Here is a 17,777-nt window from a genome sequence, read left to right on the forward strand (position 1 = left end):
AGGTTCACTAACGTTTGGAAACGTTAGTGAACGTGGGAGTTTGATTAATATAGGTTAAAAAATGAAGGGCGAACGCACGTCAACATCACGTTTTTTTTCGTCTGTTTCTTACGTGTGTGCGGCTCTCTCTCTCTCTTCGGCGGCGGGCGCTCATGAGCTGGTTGTGTTGGGCTTCGCTGCTTCTTTGGTCGTGCTGGTAGCCTGGTCGTGCTCGCTCATCGTAAGAGTCTCTCACTCTCTCTCTCTCTGTCTCTCTCTCCCCCGCACAGGCCAACCTCTCTCTTTCTCCCTTCTGCACTCGCGCCTCTCTCTCTCTCTCTCTCTCCCCTGCCACTCTCTCCGAGCCCCCCTTTGCTACGTGGCTGAATGATCACTCTCCATGCCACCTTGGCCCTGGCTGGCCTCCCATCACTTCCGGCCCACAAGAAGTTCCGGATCAAACGCTGTACCTGGCCAATACAAGCCCGAGAAAAGGCCCAGGATGAGGTGATAAAGTCGGCTCTCTTTTCTAAAAATAGGACTCCTATTTCCCCATTCTCACATTTTTTACAAGCCTTTTGGAAGTAACCAAGAGACAAAAGATCAAGTCAAGAAGGGTAGTAGATTCAGCCTGAACAACTGTAATCAATGCAAATCAGTCCCAAGCTTTAGATTCAGCCTAAACAAGTGTTATCAATGCAAATCAGTCCTAGACTTCCAAGGTCAAAAAAGGGTTTATCTCTCTATTGAGAGAAAAGTTAGTAAGAAGTTTAGTCATCAGCAGATCTAGTAGATTTTTTTTGTAAATATTGAATTTTGTTCATTCTAGTTCATTAAAGTGGGTTATTATTGTTCTCAGAGAATTATTCACTCTGTGGTTTGTGATGGACCAGATTACCATCGGGAACATGATTGGATTCGACAGTGGATGGTGACGGGCCATCATGCCGAAGGCCTCGGCAAGCAGGCGTTGGTGGTATACTAGTGCTAACTAGCATGGTTTGTGGGATTGGAGCCTTAGCCTGTGGCTCGGGGTGTGGTTTGAAGCATAGAATCTATGGTTGGGAGGTGAGCTAGCCTGCATCCCTCTTAGGGGGTTTGTACTAATCACTCGTGTTTTGTGCTTAGGAGATCTGTGGTATATTATGTACCTGGTGCTAATCTTTAGGATTAGCGGTCTAAATCAGCAGGGTTAGGGGAGCCTTGAGATTAGAGGAAGCATGTTGATACATGCGGCTAAGGCTGATGGTGAGTAATACGAAGTATATTGGCTATTTATGACCAAACAATTATTTATAGCAGCAGTAGCCACATATATAAGTGGGACTTGGGTTATTACTCTTCACAGAGAGTCATTCACTCTGTGGTCTGTGATGGACCAGGATTCGACAGATCGCAGATTATCATGTCGAAAAAAAGCAGGCAAGCGTTGGTGGTATATCAATGCGGATTGGCTTGTTTTGTGGGATTGGAGACTTGGTCTTTGGCTCGGGGCTGGTTTGAAATGTAGAACCTACTATTGGGAGGTGAGCTAGCCTGTAGGGGTTTGTACTAATCACTTGCACTTTGCGTTTAGGAGATCTGTGGGGGGTTGTAACACTTGGTATGTGAGCGGCTTAAATGTGGAAGGTATCACGATGCACGGGTGAGGGTCTCAGTAAGCTTTTCCTATATGCTTTTGATACTTCCTTCCAGCGACCTGTGGCTCTTTCCCCTCTGTTAGAGGGTTTTGTGGGTTTCACACCCACGAGGAGCAGACGTAGGTGGAGGGAGTTCAATTTGCTCAAGTATCGAAAAGCAGATTTTTGATGAGTTGGTTTTTTTAAGTTCCACTATGATAGTTTTAGGAATAGTGGTTGCACTTTTAGCCAATTCCTATGGCAGAGTTATGAGTGGAAAGAGTAGACATGGTGAACCAGATTATGGAGTCAGCCAGTTGTAGTTGTGTTTCCCTTGCTTATTTCCAAGAGTGGAAATGTTGTAAGAGGGGAAGTATGCTATGTACTTGGTGCTAATCTTTAGGATTAGTGGTCTAATCCAGCAAGATACAGGCGGCTAAGGCTCATGGTTAATAATACCAAGTGTATTGGCTATTTATGACCGGATAGTTATTTTAGCAGCAGTAGCCACTATATAAGTGAACTTCGGTTATTATTGTTCACCGAGAGTTATTCACTTTGTGGTTTGTGATGGACCAGGATTACCGTCGGGAACACGATTGGATCCGACGGATCATGAACTGTCATGCCGAAGGCCTCAATAGGCAGGTGTTGGTGGTATACCAATGTTGACTGACATAGTTCGTGGGATTGGAGCCTTAGCCTCTGGCTCAGGGGTGGTTTGAAGCATAGAACCTACAGTTGGGAGGTGAGCTAGCGTGCACCCCTCTTAGGGGGTTTGTTCTAATCACTCATGTTTTGCATGTAGGAGATAAGTGGGGTTGTAACACAGGTTAAGGGTTAGTTTACTAGTTAGGGCTAAGGTTTTGTAGAGAATCAACCCATTTTGTGCTGATCTAAAAAGAGAGAGAATAAAAAATGTGTGACTAGTTAATTTTTACCAATGCAAGTTAAGGTAACTAACGCAACTATAGGACCCCTCTCTTCCTGTTCTACACATTTTCTGCAAGGTTTTGGGAGTAGCAAAGAGACAAGATCAAGTTCAGTCAGAAGTGCAATACAATCAGCCCGAACAGTAGAAATTTACGCAAATCAATCCAAGGCTCCTGATTTAGCAATTTGAAAGAAGGGTTTGTTCCTATTCTGATTGAACTCTTGAGCAAGAGGTATTGGGTTCAATTCCAGCTTGGTATAACCGATGGACACCTCACATGAGGGTTCTATGATAAAGTTGCACAATGTGGAAGCAAAACATAGGAGAGAGGGAGAGCGGCAAAGAGAGAGACATCAGACAATGAACATCTTTATTATGTAGCAAGAGGCTTTACAATGGCAATACCAGCCAACAGATGGTGTAGAACATATGCATGTGAATGAGTGTTGAATGAATAACAAGTGATGAGATGAGGCCCTTTATATAGGAGGCCAAGAGCTGGCCAACTGGCCGACAACAGCCCACGACCCATAAATCCCCACAACTAGGCAAATATGAGAAAATATGTGTGTCCAATAAAAGGTCTAGATCCCAAAATATGAGATGCACAAATTCCTCTGCAGCTCATAGTGTGCAAAAGTTTGAAGAAGAGAAGTTGATGAAGATGCAACTGTGGATACTCCAGTACTGCAGATACCGGATACACCTTGGAAAGAGCACTTGCCAACCCGACTTCTCGAAACCAAATGCCACCCTGAACAACAAAGAAATCTGCTTGGCTTGAGGTAAAGAAATATGAGTGCAGAAAACACCGCTCCCATCATCCCCCAATAGTAGACGGTGAACACATCACGTTTGAAAAGACCTCGAACAATGATCTTGGTACTCATCCAGTCCATAATCTCTGCTACACCAAGCAATAGACTTGGAACACATCTAGTCCATAGCTCCAAAAAATGAGCTTGCCTCACTAGATATTTTACTTGCTTGGAACTTTGCCCCCATTGGTCCCATGCACAAAAAGTCAAGGCTTGTGACAGCCTCCTCTGGCTGGAAGCACATGGGGGGAAACTTTGTATAACCAAAGAAGCTGACCATCTAGGTCCTAGCCTTGGTGACACTAGAAGTATTAGAGTCACTAACGTGTATATGATCATGTGCCTTTCTTTGAAAACTTGGTCCTGGCGTGGGCTATACCGTTGGTCTTGCAAGTGACCTTGCTTTCCACAAGAGTAGTCGTGACACCGTCCTGTGTGTTGCACTGTAGCAAGTGATTGATCCTGTACACTAGGAGGGAACCTTACCTTCTCCATAGAAACAAGGACAGATTCCTCCTCCAAGAGGGAACCCATATCCACGGCAATAGCTAACCTCTGCAAGCAAGCCTTTGTGCCACCGATGATCTCAGAACTCCACCAACAATCACCAAAACTTCTCGAGCAACAGGAACCACAAGGACCAATCAGCCCCCTCAGAAATTTGAGATAGAGAGTGGCTGGACAGCAGCAAAACAGTCCACAAAAATCCTTTGAGAAACACCCACCGGGAGGGAAGGGAAACCGGGGAGGAAAATGAACAGCAAGAGCCACTTGTCGGGCTGCACCACAAGCAAGAAACATACCTCCGGCTGCTATCCAAGCTGTAAAAACAGCCCAACAATCACCAACAAAGCCCCCTTCTAGATTGCACCTTGAACTCCACGAGGAAAACACAAGGCAGGAACACCAGACGAGAAAACGCATGATGAAGAAGGAAAGCGCAGCCACCTTCAAGCTCCAGAAACGAAGTGCCATGAGTAGAAAAAAGCACATATGGGCAGCCAGGTACCTAGGTGTCAGATACAAGCCACGAAGAGAAAAAGCATCCGGAAAAAATGCTGAAGTAGGAGACCCTAAACTCGTAAAAAAACTGCTGTAAACACAGCAACCAGCCACCTCGCCTGCTCCAGAATCCACCAGAAAAACGCAGATGCAGAAGCCGAGCGTTGGACCGCCACTGTTGGACCGCCACTGGGAGCCACCAGAGAGGGCGATTTGCAGAAAACACAGATGGAGGAGAGAGGACAGCAGCAAGGTGTCGGACGAATGCAAGGAGGAGGGCCGCATCAGCAGGAAACCTAGGTGAGGATACCATGATAAAGTTGCACAATGCGGAAGAAAATCATAGGAGAGAGGGAGAGAGGTAGAGAGAGAGACATCAGACAATGAACATCTCATTATGTAGGAAGAGGCTTTACAATGGCAATACCAGCCAGCAGATGGTGTAGAACATATGCCTGTGAATAAGTATTGAATGGATAACAAGTGATGAGACAAGGCCCTTTATATAGGAAGGCCAAGAGCTGGCCGACTGCACATGAGGCTGGCTGACAGCAGCCCACGACGCATAAATCCCCACAACGAGGCAAATATGAGAAAATACATGTGTCCAATAAAAGGTCTAGATCCCAAAATATGAGATGCACAAATTCTAGCATTCTATTGGTGCGTAGGATTGTCCGCTCCTTCCTATTGAAAGAAGGGTTGAACTCTTGAGCAAGAAGATGTGGGTTCAATCTCAGCTTGGTTTAGCCGATTGGACACCTCACATGAGGCTTCTACTGGTGGGCATAGGATTGTCCCCTCCTAATCCTTCAAAAGAGGGGTTGAGATTGGATCGGAGGGTGGCAAAGATCTTTATTTGACGGCCATGTCGAGTCAGCTTCGTACATTGAACCAAGAATTTAGCGATAAGCTGTCTTGTTGTCAAATGACTAGTATATTTTTTTGAAACATAGAGTGCATACTCTTCTTTCATCCACGTAACTCAATTATGACTTGAAATTTAGTCGTGAAATGTGAAATGTAGGGTGTATCTTTTTAAAAGGAGGAATATCGTTTTATAGCTTAAATGTGACTTATTATCCTGAAGGGTCTGTAGATAGTAAGATCGTTACATTTACAACCCATACAAATATCAATCCCTAACTTTGATTCACTAATAACCCGAGATTTAGTTAGCAAATTGAAGCGTAATCAAGTTAAGGGAACTCCATATAATCAGACCCATGTATCATTATTTCTCTTAGTTTTATCCACAATCAAACAATCACAACTTAATATGATTCAAGATATACAGGAACAAGAGCGCATCAACAATCAAAGAAAATTTGATGACGCCCCCCCTTCGAGGGTGCCAAATTGGCCACCAGATTTCCAAATACAAAACTGAATGAAAACTTGAAATAAAGCAGCCAACCTTGAGTATTTCCAAGCCGGGAACAACTCATTAGTCTCTCTTTTCAAACACTAGCTCCTGTAAAATGGTGTCAAGGTTGAGGAGACCACCTATGCAACCTTCCAAAAAATGGGTCTTACATTGGATGACATGGGTTTCTTCCTAAGTGGAGTATTGCTTCCATGAGGCACTAATTCGTCAAGGAAAACTTTGTCGGCAACAACCTTAAATCTTTGGTTTTGAAAAGCCGCGGGTGGCAACACTAGCAAGGTTCTTCAACAGGGTGGTTGGCCACTTCTCCCTTTCATAGGTTAGTTTCATCTATGCTCTTCTTCACAAGAGAAATCTCGTGTATACCTCTCTCTCACAAAATCGAGGTGGACAGTTTTCAGTACCAAGAGGAAAGTACCAAGGAGTTCTAGGGTAGATGATGTATGGCCGTTGCTAATGGAGTAGGTGGAGCAGGCTAAGCATAGCAACATTGTACGGCCAAATTAGATTTAGAAAGCAGCACCAAGGCAATGAATAGATAGATTTTGGTTTGATAAAAGTGAAGGAGATGAACATGGTGGGTGAGCCCATGCACCCCTCCACGTGTGAGTGGTGGGTGCCAGGTGGATGAGGTTTGTGACCCTTGGGCTCTACGTTAGCTCATGAGAGGGTCACATCCTCATTAAAAAGAAGGGGCACCTTTACCAAAGGTGTGCGGCCAACTTATAAAAGGTGTGGACTTGCAAAACCACAACACACTATTTTCAAATGAAACCATTCTGTGAAGGATCCACAAACTATGTCTGAAGACAAGTTTAGGTGCATGGTCTAATGATAAACAGTTCTTGGCATTCTTGATGCCAAACTGGCCACTAGATTTCTAAACACAAAAGTGAATGAAAACACAAAATACAAATAGGGTGCTTGCGGAAGCTTGTTTATGGAGTGATTGACTGTAATAAGCGCCTATTAAAAGACTTAAACCCATGTTCTAACTGCTCCTTCTTCATGCTCAATACATCACACTAGGGAGAGTGTGCACATTGACATCCCCTTCTGCTTACTTGGAGCACAGGTGCAACTGATGCTCCACTACTCCACGTGGGTACGGATCTTGTGGTGAACTCAAGCTCTGCTCCACACACAGGTTCGAACTGCCAATAGCATGGCTATTGGACCTACTCTCTCCAATGATGTCTTTGCCGCTAGTGCCTCCTGAGTCCTAGCCCCTCTGCCTCTGGATGCTCAACTACCATGGTAGACACCACTATGGAATCGCTCATCTCATCCTCCTCAATGGATTTGGAGAGGAAAATCTGAAGTTCACTCAATAACTCGTCTTTGTCCTCGGAAATGGAAATGGACTATGGGATGAGTTGTTCTCAATCTGTTTGGATTACCTCCAAGCATAGTCACAAGGGACGGGGGACGGGGACGGGGACGGGACGGGGGACGGCCATAAGTAGGGAACGGGGACGGGGGAGGGAACGGCACTCAAAAAATACTTTTTTTTAAATAAATTTTTCTACTCTACACTTATTCTACTTTGGAAGTACATCAAAATGAGCACAAATTTACACTAAAATGGTAAGCTTTTGAGTCGTATTAATAATTAAGTAGATACAAAATGAGTCATGACTCAAGAGTCAGGACTAAGCCTTAAGGAGGCAAAATACATGGACGGACTCAAATGAGTCAATGACAAAAAAGTGCTGAAGACTAGAGGCTAGAGGCTAGAGCTAAGTAGTAAGGCCCATGAATCATGATCCGTGAATGATCATCCACGTGAAGTGCTCGCCTCATGGTCATGGGTAGCTTGTGCCAAAGAAGCAGCAAGCTCATCCTCAGTCTCATCCTCACTGGCATGCTGCTCCTGCACCTCATCCTCTTGTTGCTCTTCTTGTTGACTCATCTCCCACTTGGTGAAGGAATCTGCCTTCTTGGTCACGCTCTTGCAAAGCATTCGCAAGTTCGCGCTGACGAAGACAAGGTCATTGGCACGCTCTACCCCGAGTCGGTTCCTCTTCCTAGAGGCAATGTGGCTGTAGGTACTCCAAAGTTGCTCCAAGCAAGAGAAGCTGACGGCCTGGCTAAGTATGCGGATGGCAAGCTACTGCAGCTCCGGTCCATCTGAACCAAAGTCCTCCCACCATAGAGCAGCACCAACTTTGGAGCGGTCAACTTGTGCATCATGACAGCCATAGGAGCCATGAAATGACCTGTACATCGAAAGCTGGTCCCTGATCTTGCGCCTAACCGATGCATGAGGCACAAGACGATCCAAGATGATTCTCCATCCAGCGCTCACCTCCCGGTCGCTCTCCTGCTTGTTGCCTTGGAATTCTGGGTCCACCACATAAGCTGCTGCATGCAATGGAGAGTAGTAGGAATTCCACCTTCCTAGACACAAGGCATGGATCTCCTCGTATCTGTCTTCGTCAGGCACGAAGTCTTTCAACTTCTCTATCATGCAATCCATGGCCTCGTAGACCTTGCGTATGCATGGTTGCATAGCGTCTACAATCCTCAATAGGTGGACTATGGGCCTCACCATAGCATCTGTGGTCTTCACACGCTCCAACCAAGAGGCGTCATCCGCCCGTAGCCTACACTCTTGGCCAGTGTTTGTATGGGACTCTTGCATGGCGACAAACTCGTCGCTAAGGAAAAGCCCCCTCAAAGCACCGCTACAATCCTTCAACCGGCCCAACATGAGAAAGTTGTAGGCAAACCAGGTGTCGGAATATTTGAGGAGAGAGAGATAGGACCTCTTGTTGAACTCATGCCGAAGTCTTTGGTGGTTGAGGACAAAGGAGACCATGGTGTTGGCCTCCTCAATGAGCGGGCTGATCCATGGTAATGCCCCGATGTCCTTGAGGAGGTTGTTTAGGCAATGAGCCATACAAAAGGACACCGTGACATGTCCATACATACCTTGGAGAATAGCTCCCGCCGCCCTATTGGAAGGCTCCCCATCCGCAACAAAGCCCACTACATGCTCGGGGCCAACGATCTCCATGGTGGTAGCCCACTTCGTCGCAAGCACATCCTCGCTCTTCCCAGTATCGGATGCATCATGAGATGAGATGAAGTACATCTCTCCGCGGGAATATGCAACCATGCCGTGAATACTCCTCTTGCGGGTGTCACTCCATCCATCCACAATGAGGGAGACTCCGTTCCTCTCCCATTGCCGCTTTGTGTTGTCGGCCGCTTGCTCTACAATGCGCTTCTCCTTGTCGAGCAATGTAGTGCGCAAGCTCTCGGATGAGGGGGGCGTATAGGTTGAGCCATACTCCCCAATCTTCTTAACCATGACCTTGAAGTATTCCGACCTATTCAAGAAAGTAATTTACTAATGAGAAGGGGACTAGGATGATGAAAACATGAATGATGAATTGGCAATGATTGATTGCACTTACCTACCCGACCTAGCCGCTTGAAAGGCAATGTGGTCGTGGAAGAAGAAGCGGGCCACCGCCATATCCACCTCCTCCTTCAACTTGGGGTTCCAATTCTCCCCAAGTGTAGATTGTCGCCGTGGGCCACGTAATGATTGAGAGGCCGTGGAGATGGAGGGTGCCGGTGTCGTGGATGGAGTAACATTCCGACTTGATGGTGAAGGTGATGGTGTGCATGATCCCGATCCACCACATGACTCCATTGTAGAGGCTTGAGTTTCTCTCCCCATTGTCGCGGGATCTACGGCCACTCGTGGTGTCCTTCTTGTCGCTTCGACCGCTTCGTAGACGCTAAGCTTGTCAAGAAGTTCCCGTCTCTTCTCGGGTGTGACATTCATGCGAAACCTCACCTCATGCCCACTCTCATGCAAGAGGTGGGCTCGCACTTTGTCGGCGCCACCCGTTCGCTGGTACGGGCAAAGCTTGCATACCCATGGCCGAGAACCGCCTCCATGAACGGATGTGGTGTAGTTAACCTCCTCCCACCATGTCCATCCCGTTGTCCTTCTACGAGAAGCCCCGGCACGTGAGGAGGATGCCATGGTTGAAGATGGCTTGACTCTTGAGCCTTGAGGAATGAGAGAGAGAGAGAGAGAGAGAGAGAGAGAGAGAGAGAGCCTTGAGGAATGAGAGAGAGAGAAATGAAATGAAATGAAATGTTATATTAACGTCTTCGAAAGGCCATAATGACCTATGAGACCAAAAGTTACATCATGGTGGATCTGATACAATGTCTGGATAAAAAAACCCAGAAAATGAAAAATAAAGATGATACTACTGGCACCTAGAAAATGAAACTGGAACTGGAATATAGTGAGGGGAGGGTACGCTATGGAGGTGAGTGGAATATAGTGAGGGGATACAATATCATGTGGGACGGAGGGGTACACTATGGAGGTGCCTCCATCTCATAATATGTGCCGCATCGGACACTGGCGAGCGAGAGAGAGAGAGAGAGAGAGAGAGAGAGAGAGAGAGAGAGCCTAGAGGCTTGGAAGTTGGAAGAGTCAAGACTCAAGAGGCTTGAGGGAGAGGTGAGAGCCTAGGCCCTAGAGCTTGGAACTTGGAAGTTGGAAGTCGGAATATAATATGGAGAGAGAGAGAGAGAGAGAGAGAGAGAGAGAGAGACTAGAGGCTTGGAAGTTGGAAGAGTCAAGACTCAAGAGGCTTGAGGGAGAGGTGAGAGCCTAGGCCCTAGAGCTTGGAACTTGGAAGTTGGAAGAGAGAAGATTCAAGAAGCTTGAGCCTTGAAAGCTTGAGCCTTGAGAGTTGTGAACTTGTGTGTGCTTGTAGCATTGTAGAGGCTTGTTCTTATATAGATAGGCAAGAGAGAGAGAGAGGAAAGCCTCAAGGGCAAGAGAGAGAGAGAGGGCCAAGCCTCAAAGAGCCAAGGCCCAACAGCCATAAACGGCTAGAAACGGGCAGGCAGGCGCAACGGCCAAAAACGGCAGGAGCAACGGCAGGCGCAACGGCTCTCTGCCGTCCCTGACCGCCGTCCCCGTCCCTGCGCCGTCCCTGTCGCCGTCCCCTGTGAGAAACGTCCGGTGGGGGACGTCCGTCCGTCCCCGTCCCTGCGCCGTCCCGATTCGCCGTCCCGGCGTTCCAAGCCTCCGTCCCCTCCGTCCCCTGTGACTATGCCTCCAAGCCTGGTAGTGTCTACTCGTTGGGTTCATCCTCCAGAATCTGCTCCTTACTTGGGGACTACGTCAGCGATACCACTTCCTCTCTTGAAAGCTTTCTGGCATCCTCGGCTATGGATGGATTTATTGTTGTATGCGCTACCTTTCTTGCTTGGATATCTTGTCGGCAAGCTACCAACAAGCTCTCCAACCACTGGATAAAATCCTCATTCCATATCTTTTATGTCGCCAGGTTCGTGTAGAGATCGAGGTTGATCGAGGTTGATGTGTTGCATGCGCGGGAAGCTTTACTGCTTTACTCCATAGACCTAAGCCTGATTAAGAACAAGATGGTGAATGAACATGATTAAGACACAGGAGAAAAGAGAGAGAGAGTTGGTGTCAGGGTTTTATTTGTATTATAGTACAAAAAGGTGACATAATTGTTTGTACATCTTCTAGGCCCGTGGTCTACCCCATAGGGGTGACCTCTGGCCTTCTACATGCTTCTACTAACTTCTAACTTCTTCAAAAGGTGACTGATGCAATGCAAAACGACGACTTGTGCTTATATACTTTCATGGGCTGCAGGTCGGCCAAATGAACAGCCGTCGGCTAGTATTGGACAAACAAATATGTATATACTGCTGTATGCCGGTCGGCCTGCAGGGAAGCTGGTCGGTCAGGTCTTCATGCCCGTGCATTGAATGCAGTCGGCTTGCTACTACTGCTGTAGATGCCCATGATAAGCCTTAAATGCTGACGTAAATGCTGTCCTAAACAGGCATTATGCTGAATATATGCTGAGATTATGCCATGGCACTGCTGTGCACGTGACATGATGCACCATTTCTCCCTAGAAACCAAAGAGCTCTCTGACATCCGCCGAAACTCCATGTTCTGTTCATGCATGCGCAGATGTACTTGAATAAAACAAACACTTTTTTGTGGTCAAGGACTGGGGGAAGGTTTCATCCTTGCACAATGGGGGAGGGGTGGGTGTAGCCACATATACCTGGTTGTATAAAACGTTGCCCTAACTGCCCCCTTGGAGGCGCCCTTCTGTCATGTTTTGCCATGCTGTATATGGCTGCTGAGTGTGTGCTGTTTGCAGCCTGCATAGGCTGTGTTTTTTTCTGAATCTGGTTGCCCTAATGCTCTCCCAGATCTGGCCTTTGAGTGCCCATGAGACCCCCTTGGTCCACTCTTGTCTGGCTGCGTTGAAGCACCAGTAGGCTGCCTTGCTTGCTTGCTCTGTCCGCCCTTTATTTGGTGCGTTTGGCCCTCCTTGCCCTTTGGCTGCGCGCCCCTTGCACACACAAGCTATTCGGTACAAAATTTGCAACACACAGCCTTGATGAAAAAATTGCAAGCCTGAGTGAACACACACATGATGATGGGGTTCTTTGCGATGGATCTCCACGCCGCTATGAGATTATTTATTATTATTATTATTATTATTATTATTTTGCAGCCTTAAGGCAACATTCAGCATCAAGCAAGCTGCGACCCCCCCCCCCCAGCCTGTGCCTGTGCCTGCCTGCCGTCGCCTTTGCCCCCCTGCCCGCCTTGCCTTTGGCCCTTCCCCTGTTCGCCTTCGCCCCTCCCCCCCTGTTCGCCATCGCCCCTCTTCCCCTGTTTGCTGGTCCCCCCCCCCCCCCCCCCCCCCCCCCCCCCCCCCGCGGCGCCCTCCCCTCCTGCCCGCCTGCTCTTTACCTACACCCGCCCTTCTCCCGCCTGCGCACCCCGCCCCCCCTCACTCCCTCTGTTTCGCCGCTTCTCTCCCCCCCCCCCCCCCCTCGCTCTCCTCCTTAGCCTCTCCGTTTATCCCATCCTCTGGCTCCGTCGTCCCTTTCGTCTTCATTCGGCAGCATCTTCAGTTTTGTGGGCATTTTCATTTGGCAAGTCTCGGCATTTTCTGGTCTTCACCCTCAGGAGGACTCCATGGCAGCCACTTCGTTAACCCTGATTGAGGCAGCTGTTACTTGCTTATCTTTCTCTGAAGTGGACCTTCAGGCTTCAGCTCCTTCATTTTTATCAAGTGTTGGGTGGACCTCTAACATGGGTGGCAAGGGACAAGATCCGGAATTGGAGAACTCCTAGAAGTTATGCTAAGTATTTCTTTCTTTCTTTTTTTTTTGGTTTTGGGGGAGGGGGTGGCTGGGAACTTGCAAGATTGTCTGTCAGCGAAATACTTAGAAATATTCATGGCTCTATATACTTTTTTTATAGATCTGATTTTAGTTTTGTATATTTCATTTTATCCTACGCCAGTGGTTCTTTCCTCTGATTTGAGATATGAAATCTGTGTTTTAACCAGGCAAGTCGTCATCATCTTTCTGCACTAACTGCGGCTGGCCAAGTATGGGTTTGGCGATGTAAACATGCAAATGTTCACACCCGATGCAATGAATGGGAACACGTCTCCATATTAGACAACAGAAATGTTATTTTAGTTGATATCTCAGGGCCAGATGTGGATAGGACTTCTGCTGGTTATCAAGCTGAACAGGAGGATCAGGTACCATGTAAAGCTATGGAATTGTCATGATCTTCGAGTTTTCAGCTAGATTGTGCCTTGTGCTGTTTTGAACACTGTTCATGGAGGGATTTCAAAATTATTATCCTGTTTTTTCATGTAAAACGTACGCTTTTTTTGAGAGGGCTTTACACCCACCCGTGAGTCCCCCTCCCTCCCCCCTTACATTGGATGTCATGCGGGTGTAGGCAGTGGGGATCGAACCTGCGCCCTGGCGTAGCAAGTCGACCCCCTCAACCAACTGCACTACATGCCCAATGACAAAAATAAGTATGTTTTTAAAATTATTAACACCTGCAAGTTTCTTAATACATGTGCATAGTGTATCTGAGTTAAGTGCATTTAGCAATATAATTGAGGGAATGCAAGGCTCCTGAGTGTACTCATTGGGCAGAGAATGAAATGACTTGGCGGGAATTAGAGGAGAGGTTCTGTCAGATGTGAATACAAACACTGTTTTGTGCTGCTGGAAAGGGATTATGGTGGATATAAAACTTGTGTTGAAGCTTGCAAGAATGATTATCCTCACAGTTGAGCATCTTCATGAACAGGTTCCGGATCCTTTTTACTTGGCTGCAGTCTGTAGGAATGGAGAGGATATTATCCTTCAAGGATCACAGCCTCATGAATTTGTAAGTTATCAGATGTTAACAGCGCTCTTTTTATGTCCTGTTTATTTAAGGAGTTTTTTTTTTTGGGGGTACCACATAATATGGAATTAATACTGGAATGGCTCTATTAGGTTCACACATATCAATATGATGATGAGCCACAACATCCAGGTCTGAGAGATGCTGTCCTGCAGTCTAACCCAGGTTCTTTAGAGGATGTAGGTAAGATTGTCCAAGTTAGTGTTGGAATGGTAGAAGCTGCAGACGAATCTCCATTTGTAGGGTAAGTAGTGCTCTCTTTTTGAAGCTGGCTTTTAGATTGGTCCTTGCTGTACTAGGTGTCACCAAGCTTGAGCTTTTTGTACAGGTATATCACTGATACAGACTCTGTATATATACGATCTGCTACTAGGGATTACATGGAAGAAGTCAATCTTGTGACAGGCTACACTGGCAAGCCTGTAAAGATTCAGGTAGTAAGCACACTAATGAAGACGCTTAGTATCCTATTATGGAGGGAGGAAGTACAATGGTTGAGCTCGAAGTAACTGTTTTTTTTTGGTTTGACTCAGTGTGGCAGAGTCTATCATGCTATAATAATGACAGATGATGGACGTGCTTGGACATGGGGACAAGGCTATTATCCTGGTTCAAACTTGATATCGGCTGGTTTTGCAAGCAAATGGTCCTCACCTTTTTCTGTCTGTCAACCTGCTGTAGGTACACTGGTTGGCCGGAAGGTACTTGGTAGAGATGTGGTTACTCTACTAGCTCTTTGGCATCAATGCTCCCTGCTTTGAAGACTTCTTTGAATTGCTGCTCATATTGGTCTATTTGCAGGTGGTTGATGTCGGGTGCTATGGTGAAGACTTCATTGCGCTGACAAATGATGGAGATGTGCATCAGTGGACACATGCTCTCCCAAATCCTGCTGCTGGGGTGTACAATGTTCCTGCAACCCCAGTTTATGGTCAGGGTCCAAGCATTGCAAGTGGAGACAAGCTTAAACAGGTGACTATTGGTGCGGGCATCTGTGCTGGGATCTCAGAATGTGGTAAAGTTCATACCTGGCGAACCTCTATGAAAGGAGGTTTTGTGGGCATAGTTGGGTCAGAGCGAGAAGCTTTAACACCGTTGGGTCGTGACGACGGGTATAAAGAGACTGTGATACTGTCTCTTGGTAAGCTAGTGTGTTTTGAGTGCAAGAACTCCAACAGTTTTACTTTATCTCCACAAGAAGGCTAGCTTGTCTCATTGTTGCATCTGATCTCCATAGACTGAAAAGGTACACATATTTGGGTCTTTCTATGTGCAGGTGCAAGAGTTGCGACAAAGGTTATGTGTGTTGCTGGCTCATTACTTGTGGTGGTCAAGAGGAAAACCCGAGGGAGACGTGGTGGGAAGAGAAAGTCAGATGCATCTTTGAAAGGAAAATCGGCTGAAGATAAAGTCACCACTGGCTGATAAAATGATACAGCTTATTGATGTGCAACAAAGTTACAATGACCAACTGCGAGGACTCTTATTATAATTATGGAGCACAGGTCTTGGCAATGGTATCCTTGGATGTAGGTTATTTATTGGCTGGTGAGATGCATCTTTGGCACTCCCAGGATACGCAGGTACATGTATCTGCAGCACTTTCAGCTTTCTCTTTGCGAAAGAAGCCATTCTCACAGCGCAAAAGACGAACCACCAATTGCATGTATACTTGTTCTGTCTTATGAACCTGACACAGAATGAAAATCTGATTCCACGAGGAAAGTCTGCTACAAGCATGCAGCCAAAAAGCTTTGCCAGGTTTTTTTGAAGAGGAGGTTGCTGATGTCATACTTGCAAGTACATCACAGTTACTCGCATCTACCTTCCACCTGGTACTTGCTGGTATATGGAATTGTATTTGTACTTCCAAGCCGGGGCTTCATGTATTGAAGGCTTTTGAAGTTCCTCATTGAAAAAATCAGTGTTATTAACTGGTACAAAGCTTGGGTCCCTACGTGTCATCATGCAAGAGTCTATTCTTCATAGTTTGTCTTGTTGCACTTTCTGAAATGGTTGTTGAAGTTGCTCTTTACGTATTGATTGCAGCTTTAAAGAGGAATAGGTTTGAGCTTTAAACGAAATTGAAGGGTAAGCATTCAGGCCTTGAATAGTGCAGCTGCCTCTTTCTTTAATTTGCAAAAAAGTTATCTAAAGTATGTCAGAACAGCCAAATGTTACTAGTTATGATTTCTATCTAGGAACACTGCGGTTTTAAGAAGATGATGCTAAGTTTTTTCTGTACCGGAGATGCTGAGAGAGGGGCAATTGCTGGAAAGGAATTTGTTTGGCAGTCGTTTATCTGGAAACATCTTGCACCCTCTATATAAAGCTAAACCTTTGAGAGATGTCAGACTAAAAGAGCCTGCCTGCATATGAAAATTTGTGTATGCATTTGGCCCTCCAAATTTGGCCAGGTGTCTTGATGATTTCTCACCAACAATTGAGTATCCTCTAAGGTCTTTGATTCACTCTTGATTGTTAAGACCTTAGAGGATACTCAATTGTTGGTGAGAAATGTGTGGCGATTTATTGAATCCAATGATGCACTATTTACCTTGCTACAATTCACTTAGGAGTCAAGCCTCTCCATTAATGCTGTCTTTGCTAATTTTTGAAGGCAATGATATGCCATGCTTTCTTTGCTAAAATTCTATAAAATGTCATGCCATGACTTTCAAGGAAGGTTGTACTATTCAAGGTGGCTGATTCTTAATTTTAAAGGACAATCATTTGAAAATTGATAAAATTGTGATATTGAAAATCAATGCTACACTCTCATCATTATTACTGTGTGGGTAACACCTTGCTGTATTTTGTAAGCACTTACAAGGAAGTGAAGTCCTATTAGAGCTTGAAAATGGGCACAAGATAGAAGAGTGTTTGTGTTTTGTTCATTTGACAATAGTAAACACTTGGACATAGGCATGCACAACCTTCCAAAGTCCTTCCAATTAAAACTCTTTTTAATGGCATCATATGTTTTGTAGAATCCCAATCGAAGTGGTTAATGTACATCCCTTCTTGCATCCCGCGTCACCCAAGTAGCCGGTGGTGAAGTTGCTACCGTAGTGAAAAGGTACGGATGGTCCAGGATATGCCATGAATCTCTTCTTGGAGTAAGACGTATTGTGTCGAAGGTCTTGGATTTCCCAATGTGTGCTTTTGTCGCACAAGTCGTTAGCTGGGGACTTGTCAGACACCGTATACGAGCCACGAATGGCTGCAAGCATATAACCAGGAAAGCAAGCTCAAACAGAATGCAAAGGTGTGTCACTCACCGCTCAAATGGCCGCCGTGAAGGTTTCCCGCGTCGCAGTAGTGAAGGAGCCGCCTCCGTCGTCGCTTTACCGCCTCGCCGTCGCCGTGCCGTTACACAGTGCTCGATCGTCGCTCTCTCACTCTCTCTCTCTCTCTCTCTCTCTCTCTCTCACGTAGGAGAAGGAAACCAAGAAGATAAGGCAAGAGCACTCTTGTATTCAACACACGAGAATAAGGGTTTTAGGGTTACATTTGACTCTTATAGGTGACTTGGCCGTTCACACATGGGCACCCATACATGGCCGGTCGATCCTAATCCTTATCCTACTGATATTCAAGGTGCGCCTCTCATCGGCGATCACCCAATCCCTTTATCCTTTGCATATGGTGCCGACAAGCTCGGCCCATGACTCAGAATACTTAAATTAATTACATGACGTAAAACATAGTATGTCTCAATGTCCGTCTCATAGGTTTAGGATGTTCGTCATAGGTTAATATGCCCCCT

General features: G+C 46.2%; 1 protein-coding gene across 1 annotated transcript in view; it reads left to right on the forward strand.

Annotated features, from left to right (window-relative positions):
* Positions 1-15,952, forward strand: part of LOC147605633 (uncharacterized) — a 36,059-nt gene extending 20,107 nt beyond the window's left edge. The window contains exons 11-17 of the mRNA XM_086793498.1: positions 13,140-13,340; positions 13,910-13,990; positions 14,101-14,252; positions 14,337-14,442; positions 14,542-14,709; positions 14,810-15,149; positions 15,285-15,952. Coding sequence (XP_086649624.1) covers positions 13,140-13,340; positions 13,910-13,990; positions 14,101-14,252; positions 14,337-14,442; positions 14,542-14,709; positions 14,810-15,149; positions 15,285-15,433 — 1,197 coding nt within the window. The 3' untranslated portion in view covers positions 15,434-15,952. The remainder of the gene's footprint in view (positions 1-13,139; positions 13,341-13,909; positions 13,991-14,100; positions 14,253-14,336; positions 14,443-14,541; positions 14,710-14,809; positions 15,150-15,284) is intronic.
* Positions 15,953-17,777: the final 1,825 nt, after the last annotated feature.

The sequence above is a fragment of the Cibotium barometz genome, chromosome 59 (assembly GCF_041138505.1).
Source record: "Cibotium barometz isolate CiBa-2024 chromosome 59, ASM4113850v1, whole genome shotgun sequence".
NCBI classification, from domain to species: Eukaryota; Viridiplantae; Streptophyta; class Polypodiopsida; order Cyatheales; family Cibotiaceae; genus Cibotium; species Cibotium barometz.